The 23,544-nt window shown below is 37.6% G+C and overlaps 1 protein-coding gene across 2 annotated transcripts in view; it reads right to left on the bottom strand.

Annotated features, from left to right (window-relative positions):
• The window catches only part of NBDY (negative regulator of P-body association), a 56,854-nt gene extending 33,536 nt beyond the window's left edge, over window positions 1–23,318 (bottom strand). Inside the window, exons 1-3 of one of the 2 annotated variants that reach the window (XM_070365324.1) lie at window positions 22,962–23,318; window positions 20,973–21,109; window positions 5,373–5,447 (exon numbers count right to left, since the gene is read on the bottom strand). In XM_070365324.1, the coding sequence (XP_070221425.1) occupies window positions 22,991–23,197 (207 nt within the window). In that variant the 5' untranslated portion in view covers window positions 23,198–23,318 and the 3' untranslated portion in view covers window positions 5,373–5,447; window positions 20,973–21,109; window positions 22,962–22,990. Of the gene's footprint in view, window positions 1–5,372; window positions 5,448–20,972; window positions 21,110–22,961 lie in introns of those variants that run through there. The other variant, XM_070365323.1, reaches the window with a different exon arrangement.
• Between the last annotated feature and the right edge of the window lie 226 nt (window positions 23,319–23,544).

Raw genomic sequence — 23,544 nt, 5'->3', positions numbered from 1 at the left:
GAAAAGCCATTAGGGTGCCTGCCACTTGCAGACTCCAGTGACAGGATAAAGGAATCATGAAATGGACTACAGTATTAGAGTATCTGTCCCCAACAAGACAACTTCTGTGAAACTCAGATACATATTGGTTCAAGCAAAACACTGAGCCCACTCCCCTGACAGACAAGTTCCCAGTAGGATTACAAGGCAGATTCCTCAGCCTGTCTTCCCTGTTGCCTTCACCTCTTTCCCTCTCAGTCGAGATTAATTTTGCAGAAGCCTGAGTGTTGCCACTCGGCCATTCCAGGAGGCCTTCTCCCCTATGAGAGAGAAGGAGGGGTGAAACTTTCCTAAGGTAGCCACTCAATTCTTTCAAAAAAATAAAAAGGGAAAAAAACAAAACTTGTTTTACAATGTAGTCTTTATAGCACCAGAAGGGAGGCTCCAAAAAGTCCTTTTACCACTTCCAAAATCTTGCCTGTTCATCTTAAGAGTCATGTAAATATTTTTAAAAGGGGGAAACAAAATCATCCTAGGAAGAAATTGCCTGTATCACTGAGAAGCAAATGCCTTCTCTGGTCTTCTCAAAAACCATTATCTCTGCTTTTTGTTTTTTAATGTAAATTTTAGAGTTATTGTTGTTCAGTCCCTAAGTCCTGTCCTACTCTGCAAGCCCATGAACTGCAGCATGTCAGGCTTCCCTGTCCTTCACTATCTCCCTGAGTTTGATCAAACTTATGTCCACTGAGTCAGTGATGCCATTCAAACATCTTGTCCTCTATGGCACCCTTCTCCTCCTGCCTTCAATGTTTCCCAACATCAGAGTCCAATGAGTTGGCTCTTCTCAGCAGGTGGCCAAAGTACTGGAGCTTCAGCTTTAGTATCAGTCTTTCCAATGAATATTCAAGGTTGACTTCCTTTAGGATTGACTGGTTTGATCTCCTTACTGTCCAAGAGACTCTCTCAAGAGTCTTCTTCAGCACTCAGCCTTCTTTAAGGTCCAACTCTCACATCCATACATGACTATTGGTAAAATGATAGCTTCGACTATACAGACCTTTGCCGGCAAATTGATGTCTCTTCTTTCTAATATACTGTTCAGGTTTGTCATAGCTTTTCTTCCAAGGAGCAAGAGTCTTTTAATTTTACGGCTGAAGTTGCCATCTACAGTGATTTGGGAGCCCAAGAAAATGAAATCTGATACTTATTCCCCATTTATTTGCTGTGAAGTGATGGGACCAGATGCCATATCTTCTTTTTTTGAATGTTGAATTTTAAGCCAGCTTTTTCACTCTCCTCTTTCACCTTCATCAAGAGGCTCTTTAATTCCTCTTCATTGTCTGTCAATAAAGTGGTATCATCTGCATATCTGAGGCTGTTGATAGTTCTCCTGGCAATCTTGATTCCAGCTTGTGAGCCATCCAGCCCAGCATTTCGTATGATGTGCTCTGCATATAAGTTAAACAAACAGGGTGACAATGTATAGCCTTGATGTACTCCTTTCCCAATTTAGAACCAGTCCATTGTTCCATGTTGAGTTCCAACTGTTGCTTCTTATCCTGCATACAGGTTTCTCAGGATGCAGGAAATGTGGTCAGGTATTTCCATCTCTTTAAGAATATTCCACTATTTGTTGTGAACCACACAAAGGTTTTAGCATAGTCAATGAAGCAGAAGTAGATACTTTTTTGGAATTCCCTTGCCTTTTTCTATGATCCAGTTATTGCTGGCAATTTGATCTCTGGTTTCTCTGACTTTTCTAAATCCAGCTTGTACATCTGGCAGTTCTCAGTTCATGTACTGCTGAAGCCAAGCTTGAAGGACTTTAAGCATAATCTTGATAGCATATGAAATAAGTGCAATTGTATGGTAATTTGAACATTCTCTTGCAATGCCTTTCTTTAGAGAGGGTAAAGTAATTCAGAAGTTGTCTCGTCCAAGGTAATTAGAAATTCCTTTTTATGCAAATATTAATATTTAGCCATCTAGCCAAATGAGCTTGATTTGTTCCACCTGTGAGAAAGCCAATTTTAATCCAACCTCTTCTGTAAACTGGGTTTTACATTGCTATACCTGATTCAGGACAGAAACCTTGAAGAACTGAGGCCTCAATGTGCATTACATATATCTTTGTTTTTGGATAACATTGCTGCAGTTGATTTGTAAAAAGAGCTCTATTTAATTGGCTTAAATAAAAGTAATAAACACTGACAAACCAATCAACTCTAAATATAAGAGAAATTTAAAAATGACTTTCAGGCTCACGTGAACTGGTAAATATTTAATATTAAATTGGTAGCTGGTATCAATGTTTAAGTTTGTTGATCTAATTTTAATGATATAGACATGTCCTGAGTCATCATCAAATTAACTATAATATTAAGCATAAGACTTTCATTGTGCCTACGCTTAACATAAGCTAAATAAGGTATTATATCTGTCAAAAATTTGTCAGCAAGTAAAGTACCTCAATGTGGGGGAAAAAAACTGTAGGGATATCAAGATATGTGTTGTCAGTAGAAGAAGGTGTGAGGAATTAAAAAAAAAATACTGAAAAGAGCTATGCATGATCAGGATTTCCTAAGACTAGATTGAATTTAGTTGAGTAAATGAATCATGTTGGGAGTAAGCTAAGACTTGGATTTGGCTTTTTCTTTCTGTTCAGAGAAAAAAGTATTCTTGGAATGCCATTTTTGATAACACATTATATGAGTTTCTTTGCCTTTAAGTGCTTTGTATTTGCCTTTGAGATCTCTGGTTACTTTGCTTAAGGAATAAGTGTGATCCAACTTACTTTACCAATTAACCAGATGTTTAACTATGACTTTTAAGTCTTTTGTCATTTATAGATATATCTGCATTCTGATGCTGTTACAAAATGGGCTTTATTATTAAGGAAATTCACAGGAAGTCTATGGAAGCACTTAAAATAGTTCCACATCAAAATGATGGCTATTCAAGAATTCTAATCCATATGGATTAAAGCAAGAAGCTGTCCTGCCCCTGAGGCCCCTATATCAGGTATCCAAAGACTTTTATTCCCTGACCAGCAGTCCATGCCACTACTCAGACTTGAAGCAGTTACAGAAGATAAGACCATCCCCTCTCTGCTTTCCATAAGAATATGGGAGTAAAATCTCTGAGAGGGGAAATGAAACAGGAGGGAAGAGGGCAGGGAACAACCTTTGAAAGAGTGACATAACCCTAGGACATTACAAGGCTGATTATAAGCAAACAGGTCCAACATGGTAGACTAGTCTGTTTCCACTAGACCTTGAGCCGCAGTACATGCTCTTTGTAATACATCAGGAAGCTAAGTGAGGCACCCACAACTGGGTGGTGACCCAATTCAATGTAAACAAACATTTAGATAAAGAAGTGTAAATGAAACAACAGCTTTTTAGATAAATTTTAAGAAAATACAAATGAGATATGAGCTTTAAGTGAACTTTTAGAAATACATGTTTTAGGATCTCTCCAGATATTCTACAACTTAAAAGGTAAAATTTGTTAAAACAAATAAAGTAATGAGAGGTTTATGGAAAATGGACCCCAAAAATGGTTATGTACATGATCAATCAGGACTGACAAAGTTTCAAACAAGTTTAACTGAGTAAATGAAACTTAAAATAAACAGGTGCAAAATGTAAATTTGGCTTTTTTCTCTGTTAAAACAGACAAGTTTTCTTAACATGCTAAACTGCGTTTGATATTTAAGTTTACCTTTTAAAGAATGTATTTGCTTTTGAAATTTTGTATAGTCACTTTGGCTAAGTTTCACAGTGACCTATGGTCCTGATGTATTTAAAAAAATTTTTGGTGTTCCTTTGATAGGGCTTCACAAATTAAATTATATAATAAAGTTCCTTTGACCTCTAGCTAACTTTGGGGTGCTTCAAAGAGCCCCTGAGGCACCCCAAAGGGAGATATTAAACTAATTAGGTTCACTTGGTATGTTAATAGAGTATTGTCAAGTGAGTAATAAATTTTAAGTTGCATTATATGATAAATAGTACAAATATTCTAGAGATTATATAGAGTTCCTAAGAGTCTGATATGTCCAGGTGGAATATTACCACACACAATGCTGAACTGAAAATTGAAGAATTCTACTAGAACACCTGATGACTTCATAAAGCCCTTAACAAAAAGTTACACAAGAATGAGTAAATGGGTAAATATGGTTGTAATTTTTATGGTTTCTATCTAAAAGGACTATCGGTTTGTGTTTTCTAGGTGTAAGAAAAATGTTCTTCTTCATTTAATTATGACTTGTAGTAATTTGGTAGATTATGCCTTTTGTGAGCAGAATTGGAACATTTATTCTTTTTCTCTCTACCTGGTTGATCCTGCCAGTAACATATGCTTGTCTCAAAAGATTAAGCCAAGCATAAATGTACATGGCCAGTACAATGGAACTGCAAATAGGTCATTAAATCAGTTATAGCTCCTTTGGTCACTCAATTACTACAACTGGATTACAACTAGTTATACAAATCATTGTTTAATTTTTTTGTTTTCAAATAGTGCTTTGTGCTGCACTATGTCATTGTCAATGTTACTAGCTGCACTACTTATGTCCTCTCTAATTTATAAGACTGTTGTCTCTTGTAGTAACCAATGTATAATCAGACCTCCAAAAATATTTGTGTGGCTAAATATTTTGAGAAAATCACATATATAAAATAAAATGACTGTAGTAGTGTGATTCTAGGTATGGAAAGAAGCAACAGTGGAAAATGTCTCCTGGATTATAGTTAGACAGAATCCAATTTTTAATTATTGATGGGGCCTAGTCCAAAACGTAACACCTGGAGGGGCATATCAAGCATTTTGCCTGAACTAGGATAAGTCTCCCAGTGCTGTGGGACAAAAGTTGATCATGAAATGTCTTCCAAACATTGGTCAAATTCATGACCAAGAAGGGAAGACCTGAGGAATTGAATCGGGAATTGCAGCCCTTCAACATGAGCCAGTGAAACCCGAGGAAGGAGAATACCTGCCATCTAGCAGTCATCACACTGCTGCCTCTTCCTATGGTGAACTCTGAGGAAACTTTGAGAATACAGGATTACAGACCCCCAGGCAGTTGTGCTGTGCTGTCCTTAGTCCTTCAGTCTTGTCCAACTCTTTGTGACCCCATGGACTGCAGCCTGCTAGGCTCCTCTGTCTGTGGAATTCTTCAGGCAAGAATACTAGAGTGGGTATCCATTCCCTTCTCCAGGGGATCTTCCAAACCCAGGGATCAAACCCAGGTCTCCTGCATTGCAGGCGGATTCCTTACAGATTGAGCCACCAAGGAAGCCCCCAGATAGCTGAGGTACATATAAAGGAAATAATTTTAATGATCCCTGACTCTTGCATCTTCCTATATTTAGAAAAGTACTACATACCTTTAATTTGAAATGCTGCCTCCTGGATTTGAAGATCAGTATTTCTAAAGTCGACAAGTGTAAAGTAGACATTTACTGAAGAGGAACAAAAGGAAGACAAATCTTAACATGTGAAACATTGGCACTAATGGCAGACATTCTCAGAAACATCCATCTGATGAAGCAAAATGGTTGTTACCCCTTTTTTCCACAAGATTGTGGAATGGGCTTTTAAAGTGCAGAATTGTTGCAAAGAATCCAATTCTGACTCCATAATGGAAATATTTCTTTGAATTGCTTTTGTTATTACGATCATACATAACTGTTGTTGTTCAGTCGCTAACTCATGTTTGACTCTTTGTGACTCCATGGACTGCAGCACGGCAGGCTTCCCTGTCCTTCACTATCTCCCAGAGTTTGCTCAAACTCAGGTCCACTGAGAGGGTGATGCCATCCAACCATCTCATTCTCTGTGGCCCCTTTTTCCTCATGTGCTTTATCTTTCCCAACATCAGGGTCTTTTCCAATGAGTTGGCTCTTCCCATCAGATGGCCAAAGTACTGGAACTTGTTCAGCATCAGTCCTTCCAATGAATATTCAGGACTGATTTCCTTTAGGATTGACTGGTTTGATCTCCTTGCAGTCCAAGGGACTCTCAAGAGTCTCCTTTAGAACCACAATTAGAACACATCAATTCTTCAGCACACAGCCTTCTTTATGGTCCAACTCTCACATCCATACATGATTACTGGAAAAAGCATAGCTACGACTATATGGACCTTTGATGGCATAGTAATATCTCTGCTTTTTAATATGCTGTCTAGGTTTGTCACAGCTTTTCTTCCAAGAAGTTAAGTGTCTTTTAATTTTTTGGCTGCAGTCCCTGTCCACAATGGTTTCAGAACCCAAGAAAATAAAATCTCACTGTGTGCACTTTCTCCCCATCTATTTGCCATGAAGTCATGGGATCAGATGCCATGAACTTTGTTTTTTTGAATGTTGAGTTTCAAGCCAGCATTTTCACTCTCCTCATTCACCTTCAAGAGGCTCTTTAGTTTCTCTTCACTTTCTGCCATTAGAGTGGTATCATCTCCATATCTGATGTTGATATTTCTCCCAGCAAACTTGATTCCAGCTTGTGATTAATCCATCCCAGCATTTCACATGACAAAATCTGCATATAAGTTAAATGAACAGGGTAACGATATATAGCCTCAATGTACTTCTTTCTCAATTTTGAAGCAGTCCACTGTTCCATGCCTTGTTCTAACTGCTGCTTCTGGATCCACATACAGGTTTCTCAAGGGACAGGTAAGGTGGTCTGGTATTTCCATTTCTTTAAGAACTTTCCACAGTTTGTTGTGATCCACACAGTCAAAGGCTTTAGCATAGTCAATGAAGTAGATGTTTTCCTGGAATTCCCTTGCTTTTTCTATAATCCAGTGGATGGTGGCAATTTGATCTCTAGTTTCTCTGCTCTTTCTGAATTCAGCTGGTACATCTGGAATTTCTTGGTTCACATACTATCAAAGAATAGTTTGAAGGATTTTGAGCACCATCTTGCTACCATATGAAATGAGTGCAATTGTATGGTAGTTTGAACATTCTTCACATTGTCTTTCTTTAGGATTGGAATTAAAACTGACCTTTTCAAGTCCTGTGGCCAATGGTGAATTTTGAAAATTTGCTAGCATATTGAGTATACCACTGCCTGAATGTAAATTAATGTGCCTTTGTTCAGCTCATAGAGAGATAATCAGACCCTGCCGACCGTTAACACATCCTGATACTGAAGCTGGAACTCCAATACTTTGACCACCTGATACGAAGAACTGACTCATTGACAAAGACCCTCATGCTGGGAAAGATTGAAGGCAGGAGAAGGGGATAACAGAGGATGAGATGGTTGGATGGCATCACCGATTTGATGGACAGGAGTCTGAGCAAGCTCTGGGAGTTGGTGATGGACAGGAAAACCTGGCATGTTGCAGGCCATGTGGTCACAAAGAGTGGGACACAACTGAGCAAGTGAACTGAACTGAACACATTTTTTCCAGAGGCTGCTCTTGGAGATGTTTTGCAAGACTGAAGACCCTTTTTACTTCACTTCTCACTGCCTCTCCTTCTCTATTCTGCCTTTTGACTTTAGTTCCTCATTGCTTTTCTCTCTCTTTCTCTTTCTGACTCTATAAATGAACCTGGCATCCAGACCCCAAAAAGATGCTTAATTTGAGACATTAGTCTGCCATCTTCTTGGTCAGCTGGCTTTCCAAATAAAGTCATAATCCTGGCCTCAACACCTCATCTCTAGGATTCACTGGCCTGTTGTGCAGTGAGCACAATGAGTGTGGACTCAGTAACAAGAACCAGATAGTTATACAGGTCCCAGTAGGGGATTATAGATAGAGAGGGAAACCTAGGAAACTTTGGAAGACCACTGTAAGTTAATGATGGATCAGGAAAGCTATTGGAATGTCATGGAATGAAGCAGGCTTTGTTATGTATAAAACCATAAATAAAATTATGAAATATGCCCCAGTCCATTAGGTGACAGAAAAATGTTGACCTCCTTCTTCTGATTTGAATCAGCATTAAGATAATCCTAGTTTGATATACCCATCTGAATGCAGAGTTGCAAAGAATAGCAAGAAGAGATAAGAAAGTCTTCCTAAGTTATCAATGCAAAGAAATAGAGGAAAAGAATAGAATGGGAAAGACAAGAGTTCTCTTCAGGAAAATTAGAGATACCAAGGGAACATTTCATGCAAAGATGGGTACAATAAAGAACAGAAATGATATGGACCTAACAGAAGCAGAAGATATTAAGAAGAGGTGGCAAGAATACACAGAAGAAGTACACAAAATAGATCGTCATGACCCAGATAACCACGATGGCGTGATCACTCACCTAGAGCCAGACATCCTGGATTGTGAAGTCAAGTGAGCCTCAGGAAGCATCACTATGAACAAAGCTAGTGGAGGTGATGGAATTCCAGCTGAGCTATTTCAAATCCTAAAAGATGATGCTGTTAAAGTGCTGCACTCAACATACTAGGAGATTTTAAAAACTCAGCAGTGGCCACAGGAGTGGAAAAGATCAGCTTTCATTCAAATCCCAAAGAAAGGCAATGCCAAAGAATGTTCAAACTACTGCACAATCCCACTCACCATGCATGCTAGTAAAGTAGTGCTCAAAATTCCCCAAGCTAGCCTTTAACAGTATGTGAACCAAGAACTTCTAGATGTTCAAGCTGGATTTGGAAAATGCAGAGAAACCAGAGATCAAATTGCCAACACCCACTGAATCATCGAAAAAACAACAGAGTTTCTGAAAAACATCTACTTCTTCTTTATTGACTATGCTAAAGCCTTTGACTATGTGGATCACAACAAACTGTGGAAAATTCTTCAAAAGATGGGAATACCAGACCACCTTACTTGCCTCCTGAGAAACCTGTATGTGGGTCAAGAAGCAACAGTTAGAACTGGATATGGAACAACAGACTGGTTCCAAATTGAGAAAGGAATATGTCAAGGCTATGAATTATTGTCACCTTGCTGATTTAATTTATATGCAGAGTACATCATAAGAAATGCTAGACTGGATGAAGCACAAGCTGGAATCAAGATTACCAGGAGAAATAGCAATTACCTCAGATATGCAGATGACACTACCCTTATGGCAGAAAGTGAAGAGGAACTTAAGAGCCTCTTGATGAAGGTGAAAGAGGAGAGTGAAAAAGCTGGCATAAAATTCAACATTCAAAAAACTAAGATAATGCCATCCAGTGCCATTACTTCATGGCAAATAGATGGGTAAACAATGAAAACAGTGACAAAATTTATTTTCTTGTGCTCCAAAATCACTGCAGATGGTGACTGCATCCATGAAATTTAAAGACGCTTGCTCCCTGGTTGAAAAGCTATGACAAACCTAGGCAGCATAGTAAAAAACAGATACATCACTTTACCAACAAAGGTCTGTATAGTCAAAGCTATGGTTCTTCCAGTAGTCATGTATGGATGTGAGATTTGGACCATAAAGAAAGCTAAGCGCTGAAGAATTGATGCTTTGGTTTTGGAGAAGAGTCTTGGGAGTCCCTTCGACTGCAAGGAGATCCAACCAGTCAGTCCTAAAGGAAATCAGTCCTGAATATTCATTGCAAGGACTGATGCTAAAGCTGAACCTCCAATACTTTGGCCACCTGATGTGAAGAACTAACCCATTAGGAAAGACCCTGCTGTTGTGAAAAACTGAATGCAGGAGAAGGGGATGACAGAGGATGAGATGGTTGGATGGCATCATTGACTTGATGGACATGAGTTTGAGCAAGCTCCAAGATTTGGTGGACAGGGAAGAATGGTGTGCTGCAGTCCACATAGTTACAGACTCAGACACGACTGAGTTAGTGAACTGTTTGATCTCACAGGGTCAGACACTCTTCTGCCTGTTACAACAGAGAAGCTAGTGATATTATTCTCAGGTCTACTCAAAGGCAGTCTTTCTCTTCCCCACTTTCCTTTGATTATAAAATTGCAGCCCACACAATCCTCAGGACAGAGGATGCTCATCTGTCAGCTTGCATCTCTCCCAAACCTTCTGTATTAATAAACCTACTTCATGCCTATCAGTTTGCCTCTTGCTGAATTTGTTCTGCACTGAGAAAAAAAAGACCCTGAACTTCAGTTCATCCAGATACCAAGGTTGCTTCATTGTAGGAGACTGTGTGGTCTGTGCTGGGTAGTTAGGTAAGAGGCTGATCTTATCTGATGCTTTTCCTCAATTCGGCTGCCTTAACAGAATTTGTTGGGCAGGTTCAAGTCCCAGCACATGGGTTCAAGTCCCAGTCTGAGGTGCACGGTTTCAAGGGTGTGGAAAAAAGGGAACTCTCCTACACTGTTGGTGGGAATGTAAATAGGTACTGCCAGTATGGATATCAGTATGAAATTTCCTTACAAAACTAAAAACAGAACTATCATATGATCCAGTTATCCTACTTCTAGGCATATATCTAGAGAAAACCATAATTCAAAATGACACATGCTATCCAGTGTTCACTGTAGCACTATTTACAGTAGCCAAGATGTGGAAGCAACCTAAATGTCCATTAACAGTGGAATGGATAAAGAAGATGTGGTACATATGTACAATGGAATAATACTCACTCATGGAAAAAGCAAGAGAGTTCCTGAAAAATATCTGCTGCTTCTTTATTGACTATGCTAAAGCCTTTGACTATGTGGATCACAACAAACTGTGTGTTTTCTGCACATGAGACTCTATTTCTGTTTTGTAAATATGTAATCTGTAGCAACATGGATGAACCTAGAGTAAGTCAGACATAGAAAGATATCATAGGATATTGCTTATTTGTGTAATCTATGGGGGGAGGGTTAAATTGGGAGATTGGGATCAACACATACACACATACAGGTTTCTCAGGAGGCAAGTAAGGTGGTCTGGTATTCCCTAATCATCACCATTTTAGAATTTTTATGCATACCCATTTAAAACTGGGACAGTTTTATTTTTAGGCTCATAACAGGGATAAAATATTTGTTAGATTTCTTCATGTTTCTTGGTGTTTGAGGTTCCTCAGGAAACTCTATTAATATCTGTGCTTTATGAATCATTTGATATACTACTACTACTACTACTAAGTCACTTCAGTCGTGTCCGACTCTGTGCAACCCCATAGACAGCAGCCCACCAGGCTCCCCCATCCCTGAGATTCTCCAGGCAAGAACACTGGAGTGGATTGCCATTTCCTTCTCCAGTGCATGAAAGTGAAAAGTGAAAGGGAAGTCGCTCAGTCATGTCTGACTCTTAGCGACCCCATGGACTGCAGTCTACCAGACTTCTCCGTCCATGGGATTTTCCAAGCAAGAGTACTGGAGTGGGGTGTCATTGCCTTCTCCATATATAAAACAAATAACCAGCAAACATGTACTGTATAGCACAGGGTATTCTGTAATGATCTAAATGGAAAAAAATCTATAAAAGAGAGGATATATGTGTATGTGTAACTCATTCACCTTGGTATACATAAACTAATCAGTTCAGTTCAGTCGCTCAGTCATGTCCGACTCTTTGCGACCCCATGAACTGTAGCACGCCAGGCCACCCTGTCCATCACCAACTCCAATAAATAATACAATATTTTAAATCAACTGTACTCCAATAAAATTTTTTTTCAAATATAATCTCTAGGTATTTGAAAATTTATTTGATATTTAGAGTTGTTCTAAATTAAGCGATGGCAGTTTATTGAATAGCTAGGTCATTCCCAAATAAAATAAGATACTGAGGTATCAATTACTAAACAGAGTTTGATGCCACCCTGAGATATTCTCTTTGAGAAAGCACATGTTTTTAGAAATCATTGGTATTTATGTTTACTAATCTATAGAATACTGGTGTAGAAGATAGTTTATGGTTGCTTAAGGAAAGTAGGGTGTGTGGTTTGAACAAAATCAACTAACTTAGCATCATCAATAATGAATGGGACAAAATGGCATTTTGTGTCTCCTGATGTGATGCAATAGCAAGGACACAGCATCACCTATGTAGTCTTCTTACTAAAAATGTTCAAATTAATCTTGGTAAAGCAGACACGTTCAGATTGTGGGATGAATGCAGGACAACTGCCTGGACTTGTCAAAACTGCCAATGGTATGAAAAATATAAAGAAAAAAAATTGTCTGTCTTAGTCGTTCAGTTGTGTCTGACTCTTTGAAACCCCATGGACTGTAGCCCACCAAGCTCCTCTGTCCATGGGCTTGTCCAGGCAAGAATACTGGAGTGGGTTGCCATTTCCTTCTCCAGAAAGAAAAGAATGAGAAGGTGCTATTCTAGATTTTAAAAGACTAAAGGGGCGTGACAGCTAAATACAGTGCATGATTTTTGACTGGATCCTGGATCAAAACAAATAAAAAGATATAAAGGACATTGTTATGACAGTTGGGGAACTTTGACATCAATGGTATACTATATAATTGTATCAAAGTTGAATTTTTCTGAATGCTATGCCTTGTTATTAAGAGATACTCTTTGATGTGTTTAAGGCTTAAGTGTCATGATATCTGCAAGTTACTTCCAAATGGTTTAGCAAAAAAGTGTATATATATGTGTGTGTGTGTGTGTGTGTGTATGTGTATACACACACAAAAAGAGAAAGAAAAACATATGTAGAAAAACAAATGATGTATCTACATGAATGATGTCTTTTGGCATTCCTGAAGAGTTGGAATTTTATAAAATTTTTTAAAAATTGTGAAGAAAACAATGTTTGAAGCTATAAAGCTTATCCTTAATTCTAATTATAAATCCTGACGGTAAATTCAGAAATAAACCAGTGTATTCAATTTTTTGGCAGAACATTTGCTGAAAAATAAAAGAAAGGGAAAAAAAAGAATTAAGTAAAAGAATGGAAAAAAGAAATATCACCCAAAAAGAAGTCTATCAGACAAAATAGACTTTAAATTCAAGTGAGTCACTAAAAATGATAAAAAGGTATATCTATTTTAGATTTGTATGCACATAATAATAAATCCTTGAATATATACAAACTACAAGAATTTATACAACTACAGTGGAAGATTTTAAATTGGTTTCAATAATTGATAGATGTAATAAACAGAATTAATAGTGATATAGAAGACACACAATACAATCAATAAGTTTAACAGACATTTACAGAATACTATATGAAACAATTGGAATATACAAAATATTTTCAAGCACACGTGCATCACAAATTGATCTTGCTCTTTAAAACATGAAGCATATCTCAACATATACTAAATAATCAGTATCATGTAAACCATGTTGTCTGTATTAAGTGCAATTAAATGGAAAAGAGTAACAAAATGCTAAGCTAAAAAATATCCATGTGCTCTAAAGGAAGAAATAAAGCTATCCCTGTTTGCAGATAACATGATACTATATGTAGAAAATCCTGAAGATGCCACCAGTAAACTACTAGAGCTCATCAATTGTCAGTAAAGTTGCAGGATACAAAATAAATATATAGAAATCTGTTGCATTTCTATACACTAATAATGAACTATCAGAAATTAAGGAAACAATCACATTCACTATTGCATCAAAAAGAATAAAATACCTAGAATAAACCCACCTATGGAGGTGAAAGACCTGTACTCTGAAAACTATGACACTGATGAAACTGAAGACAAATAGATGGAAAGATATACTATGCTCTTGGATTGAAAAAATAAGTATTATTAAAATGATTATACTACCCAAGGCAGTCTACAGATTCAATGCATTTCCCTGTCAAAATATCAATGGCATTTTCCACAAAACTAGAACAAAAAAATCTTAAAATCTGTATGGAAACACAAAAGGTCCCAAATAGCCAAAATGATCCTGAGAAAGAAGAACAGAGAAGAACATGCTCCTTGACTTCAGATTACATTACAAAGCTACAGTAATCAAAACTATGTGTAACACAAAAACATATGTATAGATGAATGGAACAAGACAGAAAACCCCAAAACAAACCCACACAGTCACAGTCATTAATCAATGACAAAGGAGGCAAGAATACACAGTGGAGAAAAGACAGTCTCTTCAATAAATGGTGCTGGGAAATCTGGACAGCTACATGTAAAAGAATCAAATCACAACATCCTCTAATACCATATACAAAAATAAACTCAAAATGGATTAAAGACCTAAATATAAGACTGGATACTACAAAACTCCTAGAGAAAGACTCAGGCAAAACACTCTGACATAAATTGTGCAACATTTTTTTTTTAATCTGTCTCTTAAAGGAAACAAAAGCAAACATGAACAAATAGGACCTAATCAAATTTAAAAGTTTTTGAACAGCCAAGGATACCATCAATAAAATGAAAAGACAAGCTACTGAATAGGAGAAAATATTTGCAAATGATATGACCAATAAGGGATTAATATCCAACATATATAAACAGCTTATACAATTTAACATCATAAAAACAGCCCAACTAAAAAATAGGAAGAGTAAGACAGACATTTTTCCAAAGAGGAAATGCAGATGGCCAACAGGCACAGGAAAACATGTTCAGCATTGCTAACCATCAGGGAAATGGAAATCAAAACCACAATAAGATATCACCTCATACCTGCCAGAAGGGCTATTATCAAAAAGAAACAAAAAATAAAAAATGTTGGAGAAAATGTGAAGAAAAGGGACCCTTGTACACTGTTGGTGGGAACAGAAATTGGCACAGACACTGTGGAAAACAGTCTGAAAGTTTCTCAAAAAACTAAAAATAGAACTACCATTGTTGCTGTTGTTTAGACTCTAAGTCCTGTTCCACTCTTTTGCAACCCCATGGACTGTAGCCTACCAAGCTTCTCTGTCCAGATTTCCCAGGCAAGAATACTGGAGTGGGTTGCCATTTCCTTCTTCAGGGGATCTTCACAAGCCAGGGATCAAACCAATATCTCCTGCATTGGCAGGCAGATTCTTTACTCAGCCACCAGGGAAGCCCACAATGGACTACTTCTCGGCCATAAAAAAGACTAAAATTTTGCCATCTACTGCAACACGAATGGACATTGAGGGTATTATGCTAAGTGAAATAAGTCAGACAGAGAAAAACAAATACTGTATGGTATCGCTTATATGTAGAATAAAAAAAAAAAAAAAACTAGTGAATATAACAAAAAAGGGGCTTCTCAAGTGGCACTAGTAGCAAAGAATCCACCTGCCAATGCAGGAGAAGCAGGTTCAATCCCTAGGTCAGGAAGATCCTCTGGAGGAGGGCATGGCAACCCTCTCCAGTATTCTTGCCTGGAAAATCCCATGGACAGTGGAACTTGGTGGGCTATAGTCCATAGGTTTGCAAAGAGCTGGAACAACTGAGTGACTGAGTGACTTAGCACACAGACGTAACAAAAAAAGAATAGACTCACAAATATAGAAAACAAACTAGTGGTTACCAATAGGGAGAAGGGGGAGGTACAAATTATTGGGTATAAGATTGGCTCAAGGATGTATCATACAACATGGCAAATATAGCCAATATTTTGTAATAACTGTAACTGGAAAGTAATCTTTAAAATGTTTAAAGTTTTTTTCAAAATATATCCATGTACCCACATCTTGGTTTCCAAATACCATCTCCCACAAAATGTACCAGAGATGCATAGAGAAATTAGCAATGAAGCAGGGAATACAAAACAAGCATAAAGGTTAAAAAAGTAAGGAAATGGCTGAAGTCAAGTATGTATCAAAAAATCATGGGAATATGTCAAATGGACAGAGAATCCAGCTTGAATAGGTTGCCACTGGGACAATTTGAGCATTAAAATAAATAATGATAGCAATAGCATACTCATGAAATAAAATAAAAATCTATGTGTCAAAACCAAAATAAGCAAATAAATAAATAAAAGGAGGAGGAAAAAACCTCTTCCTTGAAGCAGAATACAAAGTAATAAATGTAGTGAAAAGATGACATTTGAAAATGATCATTTCAGGATCTCCCCAATGCCCCAGTGGGTAAGAATCCACCTGCCAATGCAGGGGACACAGGTTAGATTCCTAGCCCAGGAAGATTCCACATGCCACAAAGCAAGTAAGCCCGTGCAGCACAACCACTGAGCCCATGCTCTAAAGCCCACAAGCTTCAACTACTGAGCCCATGTGCTGCAACTACTGAAGCCCATGAGCTCTAGGGCCCAAGAGCTACAACTACTGAGCCTGTGTGCCACAACTACTGAAGCCCGTGAGCCTAGAGCCTATGCTCTGCAACAAGAGAAGCCATGGCAGTGAGAAGCCCAGGCGCTGCAATGAAGAGTAGCCACCGCTCATGGCAACTAGAGAAAGCTCATTCAAAAGCAACAAAGACCCAGTGCAGCCAGAAAGAAAGAAAATGACCATTTTGCAGCCATTAGGGTAATAACTCAGAAAGGCAATGGCAACCCACTCCAATACTCTTGCTTGGAAAATCCCACGGGCAGAGGACCCTGGTAGGCTGCAGTCCATTGGGTCACAAAGAGTTGGACACGACTGAGTGACTTCACTTTCACTTTTCACTTTCATGCACTAGAGAAGGAAATGGCAACCCACTCCAGTATTCTTGCCTGGAGAATCCCAGGGACAGAGGAGCCAGGTGGGCTGTCATCTATGGGGTCGCACAGAGTCGGACATGACTGAAGTGACTTAGCAGCAGCAGCAACAGGGTAATAACTGATTCAGTCAAGAATTATCAATGGATATTAAAGCCAGAGGATTTTAGTTTGAGGAGAAATAGGATACCTACACAGTTTCAAAGTACCCCAAGCAAATTTATTAAGTATAAAGCAGAAAATGGAAACTTAGAGTGGATTAATCTAGTAAACATCATCTTAACCAAGTAATCGAGGTTAACATTTCTTCTAAGGGGTCAAATCAGCATTATGTGCCACTTATATGCTGCCCTGAGAATAATACATTACTTCTCTGACATTCCTGCCAAATTCCATAATCTAAATACAATAATGAGGAATGGGCACACAGATTTAAGTTTAGGAACAACCTATAAAACAACTGTCTACAATTGTCCAGAAATCTTTAAACTGTCATTGTCATCAGAGACAAAGAAAGGTCGAACTGTTCCAGGTTAAAGAAAACTGAAAAAACATGGAAACTAAATGCAGCACATCATCCTCGATTGAAACTTTGATCAAGAAAATAAAATAGCTATAAAGTGGAAAGTGGAATCACTCAGTCGTGTCCAACTCTTTGCGACCCCATGTACTGTAGCCTATCAGGCTCCTCCATCCATGGGACTTTCCAGGCAAGATTGCTGGAATGAATTGCTATTTCCTTCTCCAGGGGATCTTCCCAACCCAGGAATTGAACCCGAGTCTCCCGCATTGCAGGCAGATGCTTTACCATCTGAGCCACCAGGGAAGCCCAAAATAGCTATAAAACACATTATTGGAACAAACTGGTCAAAGTGCAATATGGTCTAGATAATAATATTGGAACACTAATTTATGATATACTACAAAGCTATACTAATCAAAAGAGCATGGTGCTGACATAAAAACAGACACATAGACCTTGGAACAGAATTGAGAGCCCAGAATAAAACATTGTATATACAGTCAACTAATGTTTGACAAGGGATTCAAGAGTACTTAATGGAGAAAAGATAGTCTATTTCATAAATAATGCTGAGAAAACTGAATATTCACATGAAAAAGAATAAAACTGGAGCCCAATCTTACACCACTGGCAAAGATTAATTCAAAATAGATTAAAGACTTAAAATTCCTAGAAGCAAACGGGGAAAATCTTCTTGACATTTGTCTTTGCAATGTTTTTATGGATATTACACCCAAAACATAAGCAACAAAAGCAAAAAATAAACAAACGGTACTACATCAAACAAAAAAGCTTCTGCACAGCAAAAGAAATGATCAATACGAAAAAACAATATTTGGAATGGGGAAAAAACATTTTAAAACACATATCTGATAAAAAATTAATATCCAAAATATATAAGGGACTCATACAACTCAATATCAGAAAAACAAATAATCTAATTCAAAAAGGTGCAAAAGACCTAAATAGATATTTTCCCAAAGACATACAGATTGCCAACAGGTACATGAAAAGGTACTAAACATCATTAATCATCAAGGAAAAGGAAATCAAAGCCACAATGAGATACCTCACACTTTTTAGAATGGCTATTAACAAAGACAGGAGATAAAAAATGCCTGTGATGATATAGAGAGAAGTGAACCCTTGCATATTCCTTGATGGGAATGTGAAGTGAAATATCTACTATGGAAAGCAGTATGGAGGTTCTTCAAAGAATTAAAAATAGAACTAGCATATAATCCAGCAATTCCACTTCTGAGGAAATGAAATCACAATCACAAGATACTTGCAATCCCAATTTTGCTGCATCATTCTTTACAATAAGCAAGATGTGGAAACAATCTAAGTGTCACTGAGAGATTAATGGACAAAGAAAATGTGATACACACACACACATTACACTGGAACTACTCAGCTATAAAAAGAAGGGACTTATGACACAGTGGATAAACCTTGAGGATATCAGGCTAAGTGAGGTTAAGTCAGACAGAAAAAGATAAATACTGAATGCTCTTACTTATACATGGAATCTAAAAAAAAACTGAACTCATAGAAACAGAAAGTAAATTGGTGGTTTCCAGGGAAGGGAAGGTAGGAGAAATGTATAAAGGTGGTCAAAGGATATAAACTTTCAGTTGTAACAGGAATAAATTCTGAGGCACTAATCTACAGCATGATGTACATTATACTATAACACTATAGTTACACTATCAATATATAGTTACATAACTACAGTGATAGTATAGTTAATACTATAGTATAGTGAGTATAGTTAACAATTCTGTATTGTATACTTAAAAGTTGCTAGGACAGTAGATCTTACAAGTTCTCATCACACAAAAAAATATTAATTATATGACTGATGTCTTACCTAATATTATTGTGGGTAATCATTTTGTAATATATACATTTAGCAAATCATCACACTGTACTGTACACTTTAAACTTACACTGTTATATGTCAAATATATTTCAATAAAGCTAGGAGAAAAAGAACTGTAATAGAGCTTACACTGTCCATTTAAAATATATGTTCTCCCAAAGTCATCCCTTTTTCAATGAATATGAGTGGATAATCTTGACAATAAAGGTTTATGAAACAAAAATTGGAAGAAGGTCCAACTTCTATTTTGAAACAGGTACTGAGGTTATGTGGGAGAAGGCAATGGCACCCCACTCCAGTACTCTTGCCTGGAAAATCCCATGGACAGAGGAGCCTGATAGGCTGCAGTCCATGGGGTCGCTACAAGTCATACACAACTGAGCGACTTCACTTTCTCTTTTCACTTTCATGCATTGGAGGAGGAAATGGCAACCCACTCCAGTATTCTTGCCTGGACAATCCCAGGAACGGGGGAGCCTGGTGGGCTGCCATCTATGGGGTCGCACAGAGTCGGACACGACTGAAGTGACTTAGCAGCAGCAGCAGCAGCAACTGAGGTTATATAAGAAAAAGGTATTATTCTGAGAAAATATACACTGAAGTATTTACAAGTAAAAGCACTTGGAGTCTTCAAGTTACTCTTAAACAGCTCAAAGAGAGAGAAGGAAACAGGAAGAGGAGGAGGTAGAAGACAGGCTAAGGGGCGGGAGAGGTAGACAACAGTAAAGGGAAAGAGAAAAGGGGAATGAGAGGAAGAAACAGAAATAGAGAATTATAAAGCCAACATGGCAAAATGGTAATTGGTGAACCTGGATAAAGAGTGTATGGGAGTTCTTTGTAATATTCTCACAATTTTTCTTTAGGTGTAGAATTAGATCAAAATAAAAGATTTAAAACCACAAGTATAAATATCAGCAATAACTCCATCATTGAACAGCATAAGCACAGTTTTCTTATGTATTTAATGAAAGTTTTATATTGCTGAAATCTATTGAGATGAGGAGCCAGTGTATAATTTTGCTTTTTGTTACAGAATAAAAAACATTAAATATTTTAAAATAGAAAATAAAATGTTTAACTGTAATTGGATTAATGATTTCACAGTATGATTTCTAAAAAAATCCATGTTTGTAAATTTAAAATACCGAATAACTCATGAGTCAAAAAATAAATCTTAAGAGCAATTATAAAATAATAATTGAATAATAATAAAAATACTCCATATAAAAACCTATGAAATTCTTCTAAAGTAGTACATAGTAGAAAACTTATGGTTATAAATTATTTTAGGAAAGAAGATTTAAAATTACTGAGCTAATGGTCCAAATAAATTAGAAAAAGAGCAAACAAAAAGAGAATAAAAGGAAAAATTATTAAAATAAGAGACAATATTCAGTGGTAAGGCCTGATGAAACCAGAAGCAAGAAATATATTAGAAAATTGAATACTGTAATTTATCACATGGTCTCAGTGTCATGTTAATGGAGGAAAAAACTCCATGTGATCAGTATTTGGAGAAGCTCCATACTCATCCATAATAAAAGCTCTTAGCAAACGAAGAATATAAAGGAACTTACATAACCTGACAAAGAAAATACTAAAAATGGTGAAACATTTATGAAAATTCCCTTGTAAATTCAGGAGCAAAAGAATCCTCTATCACTGCTACTATATTTCGTTATACCAAAGATCCTAGCTAACACAGTAAGACTAATTAAAAAATAAATATTGGAAAGGAAGAAATTTCCATCATTTACAATATACTTAATTAACAGACAATACAAAGAATCTACAAATATTAGAACAAATATAAATCAGAAAGTTCACAGCATATAAAATCAGTATGTTACAATATCAATCACATTCCCATTTACCAACAATAATCTGAAAATGTGGTTTAAAAGATACATTTCACCACGATACCAGAAACTATAAGGTAATTAGGAGTGAATATAACAAGACAGCTTATAGATAGCATTATTATTATATGGTATATATGGTTTCATATAATGCAGAAAATGGTTTCAATTTATCATTGGTGCTAGCCCTTTGGCTAACTATTTTAATGTGTTATAATCAACTCTTATTCCTCTTCCTTCTTTAATAAGTTTTTAGTAAAGAGATTACCTTAAAAATCACAACTTCCTGGTGCAGGACATCAGAAAAAGCAGGGTGGCAATGTCAGTAATCTTCATTGTCTTCACTGAGTGAACTATTTTATGAATACACCAAGGAAATGGAGTCATACTGCAATCCCTCATAGACTGAAAAATAATAAAATAAGGTTAAATCATTTCTTCTTTTACTGTTCCTCTCTTTCCCATGACCTCCTCAAGTTCTTATGTTCTACCATACCCCCGTTTCAGCTATTTCAGTTATGTATTCCTGAAAAAGTTATACAGACAGAATTAGAAGGGATCTATTGCACAGCAATTAAGAGCATAGGCGCTGGGAAGTTTTGTAGAACAGTGTCTGGCATATAAGATGTTCAGTAAATGTTTGTTATTATAATTTCAATGATTTGAATCACTGGAGGAAATTATATATTTCTTGCATTTTTTGCCCTATACAACCGCCTTTGTTTTCTGTTTAAGCACTCCTATTCCTATGGTTTCCCTTTACCCCAACTCTACCCCTTTGAACAGAGAGGTAAAGTTGAGGGAAATCAGGCAGTAAGGAAGGACTGAGAGTGAAGCTTTCAAGCACAAAAGAGCTCATTCTTTTACTATGCACTACCACCAAGCCCCAAGTCCAGAACTTCCTTAAATTGCCACTGTAATCCCATCAATCACTGACCTATTCATTCAATATCTGTTTCCCTCCTACGTGACTTCCCTGGTGGCTCAGATGGTAAAGCGTCTGCCTACAGTGCGGGAGACCCGGGTTCAACCCCTGGGTCGGGGAGATCTCCTGAAGAAGGGAATGGCAACTCACTCCAGTATTTTTGCCTGGAAAATCCCCTGGACAGAGGAGACTGGTAGGCTACAGTCCATGGGGTCGCAAAGACTCGGACACGACTGGGTGGCTTCACTTCACTTTCCTATGTGCTTTAGTTATCTAACCCCTACAGTTCCCAGCATAATGCTTAGTCCATTGCAACAGTTCCTTAAAGGTTTATTGCATAAATGAAGAAAGTATGCCATGTCTCATTTGGAGTACAAGAATCTATGAGTTTTGAGTCAGACCTTAGTTTTTACATTCTGTAAGCTCATCTAAATTGATTGTTTTCCTGATAGAAAAACTGGACTCCTAAAATATATAATTTCCTTGAAAATCTTCAATGGTTTCCACTGTTTCTGGATTAAACTGCATACTCCTTACCATAAATATTCAACCCTTGCAACACTATCTCACCTCCTAGTTTTTCTCATACATTCAGAATTATAGACAAGCTTTTCCTAGCACAAACCTGCTTGGGGCTTTTGTTCTGGGAAAGCTAGGCCAGTAAAGCATTCCCGCCCCCTCCACAAGGCAGATGTCACTCATCCTTTAAGGCCCACCCAAAGTTACCCCTTCCTCTTTGATGGCTCAAGGTCGGTCCCCCAAGCTTCCTGAATACCTTGAGCAAGCAAATATTATGGTACTTGGGTTTTATTTACCATACTATATTTTTTAAATCATTAAATTCTCCTGTTATACAACTCTGAAGGTTCGCTTTAAAATACTCTGTTAGCACAAAGCTATGGCTATAGGAATTAGGCCTTAAATACAATGATGTTATTGATCTTGAATCAGGCATTTTTTGAACGGAAAAGCTTCAAATATACACAAAAGTAGCAAGAATAGTTTAATGAATCCCCATGTATATATCACTCAGCTTTAACAATTATCAAGTCATTAACATTTGTACCCCTCATCTGGGTCCAACTGACTTTAAAGCAAATCAACAGATACGTCTACTGAAAATATATATTTAAAAATAATTACTTAACGTTATTAAATATCTATAAACTCACCCCCACATATTTTGTGAAAGAGCTATTTAATGCCTACATTTTTTTTTTTTTTTTTAACTTTGAAATCGTGAAAAGAATAGGGAAAGGGAGAAGGAGATCTGCGGAAATGCATAATTAAGTTTGAGAGAGCCTGGTTGTCCCAAATGAGAAAGAATCTGACCTGGTTTAGAGTGGAAGAAGTATATTGTACTACTTCTCCGGAGGAGGTGGATGCGACTTCAGGCCCGGTGATGCTGGAGGAGGTGTGGAAGGGAGAGTGGTGTTACCTCCGTTAGCCGTTCCTTCAGGATAATCCCAACGTGGAGCTAGGAGGCAGCGCTTTTTTGGAGGCTTCGTTTCCCGCGTGTTTCCAGGTGGGAGCGTGGATCTCCCGGAGGTACAAGGTTGGTCCCCCATAAGGATTATAGGACCTGGGTGTCAGCTCTCTCCAGTGGGCCCTGGCGAGGCCAAGAGACCTGAGATGGCGGCGGGTCCCTTCCAGGCACCGAGCTTCCTCTGGGTTTCGCTTTTTCCGTATTTCCTGTATCCTGAGACGTATATCCCCTCTCTGCCTCCGCCCTCGCTCCCTACCCCACCCTATTTTAACGTTTCTGCGAGGATGGGTCTTAAAAAAAAAAAAGAAGCGTTTATTTAATAGAATGTCTCCCCCGCCCCCAGTGTAACTAAATCTGTAGATAGTCTTATACTATCTATGCAATTCTAAGATTAGAACAAATTCAGGTTTACTCTTAAATGGAAGCATC

Source organism: Bos mutus, chromosome X (genome assembly GCF_027580195.1).
Source record: "Bos mutus isolate GX-2022 chromosome X, NWIPB_WYAK_1.1, whole genome shotgun sequence".
Classification (NCBI taxonomy): domain Eukaryota; kingdom Metazoa; phylum Chordata; class Mammalia; order Artiodactyla; family Bovidae; genus Bos; species Bos mutus.
This window is presented reverse-complemented; position numbering and strand designations above follow the sequence as displayed.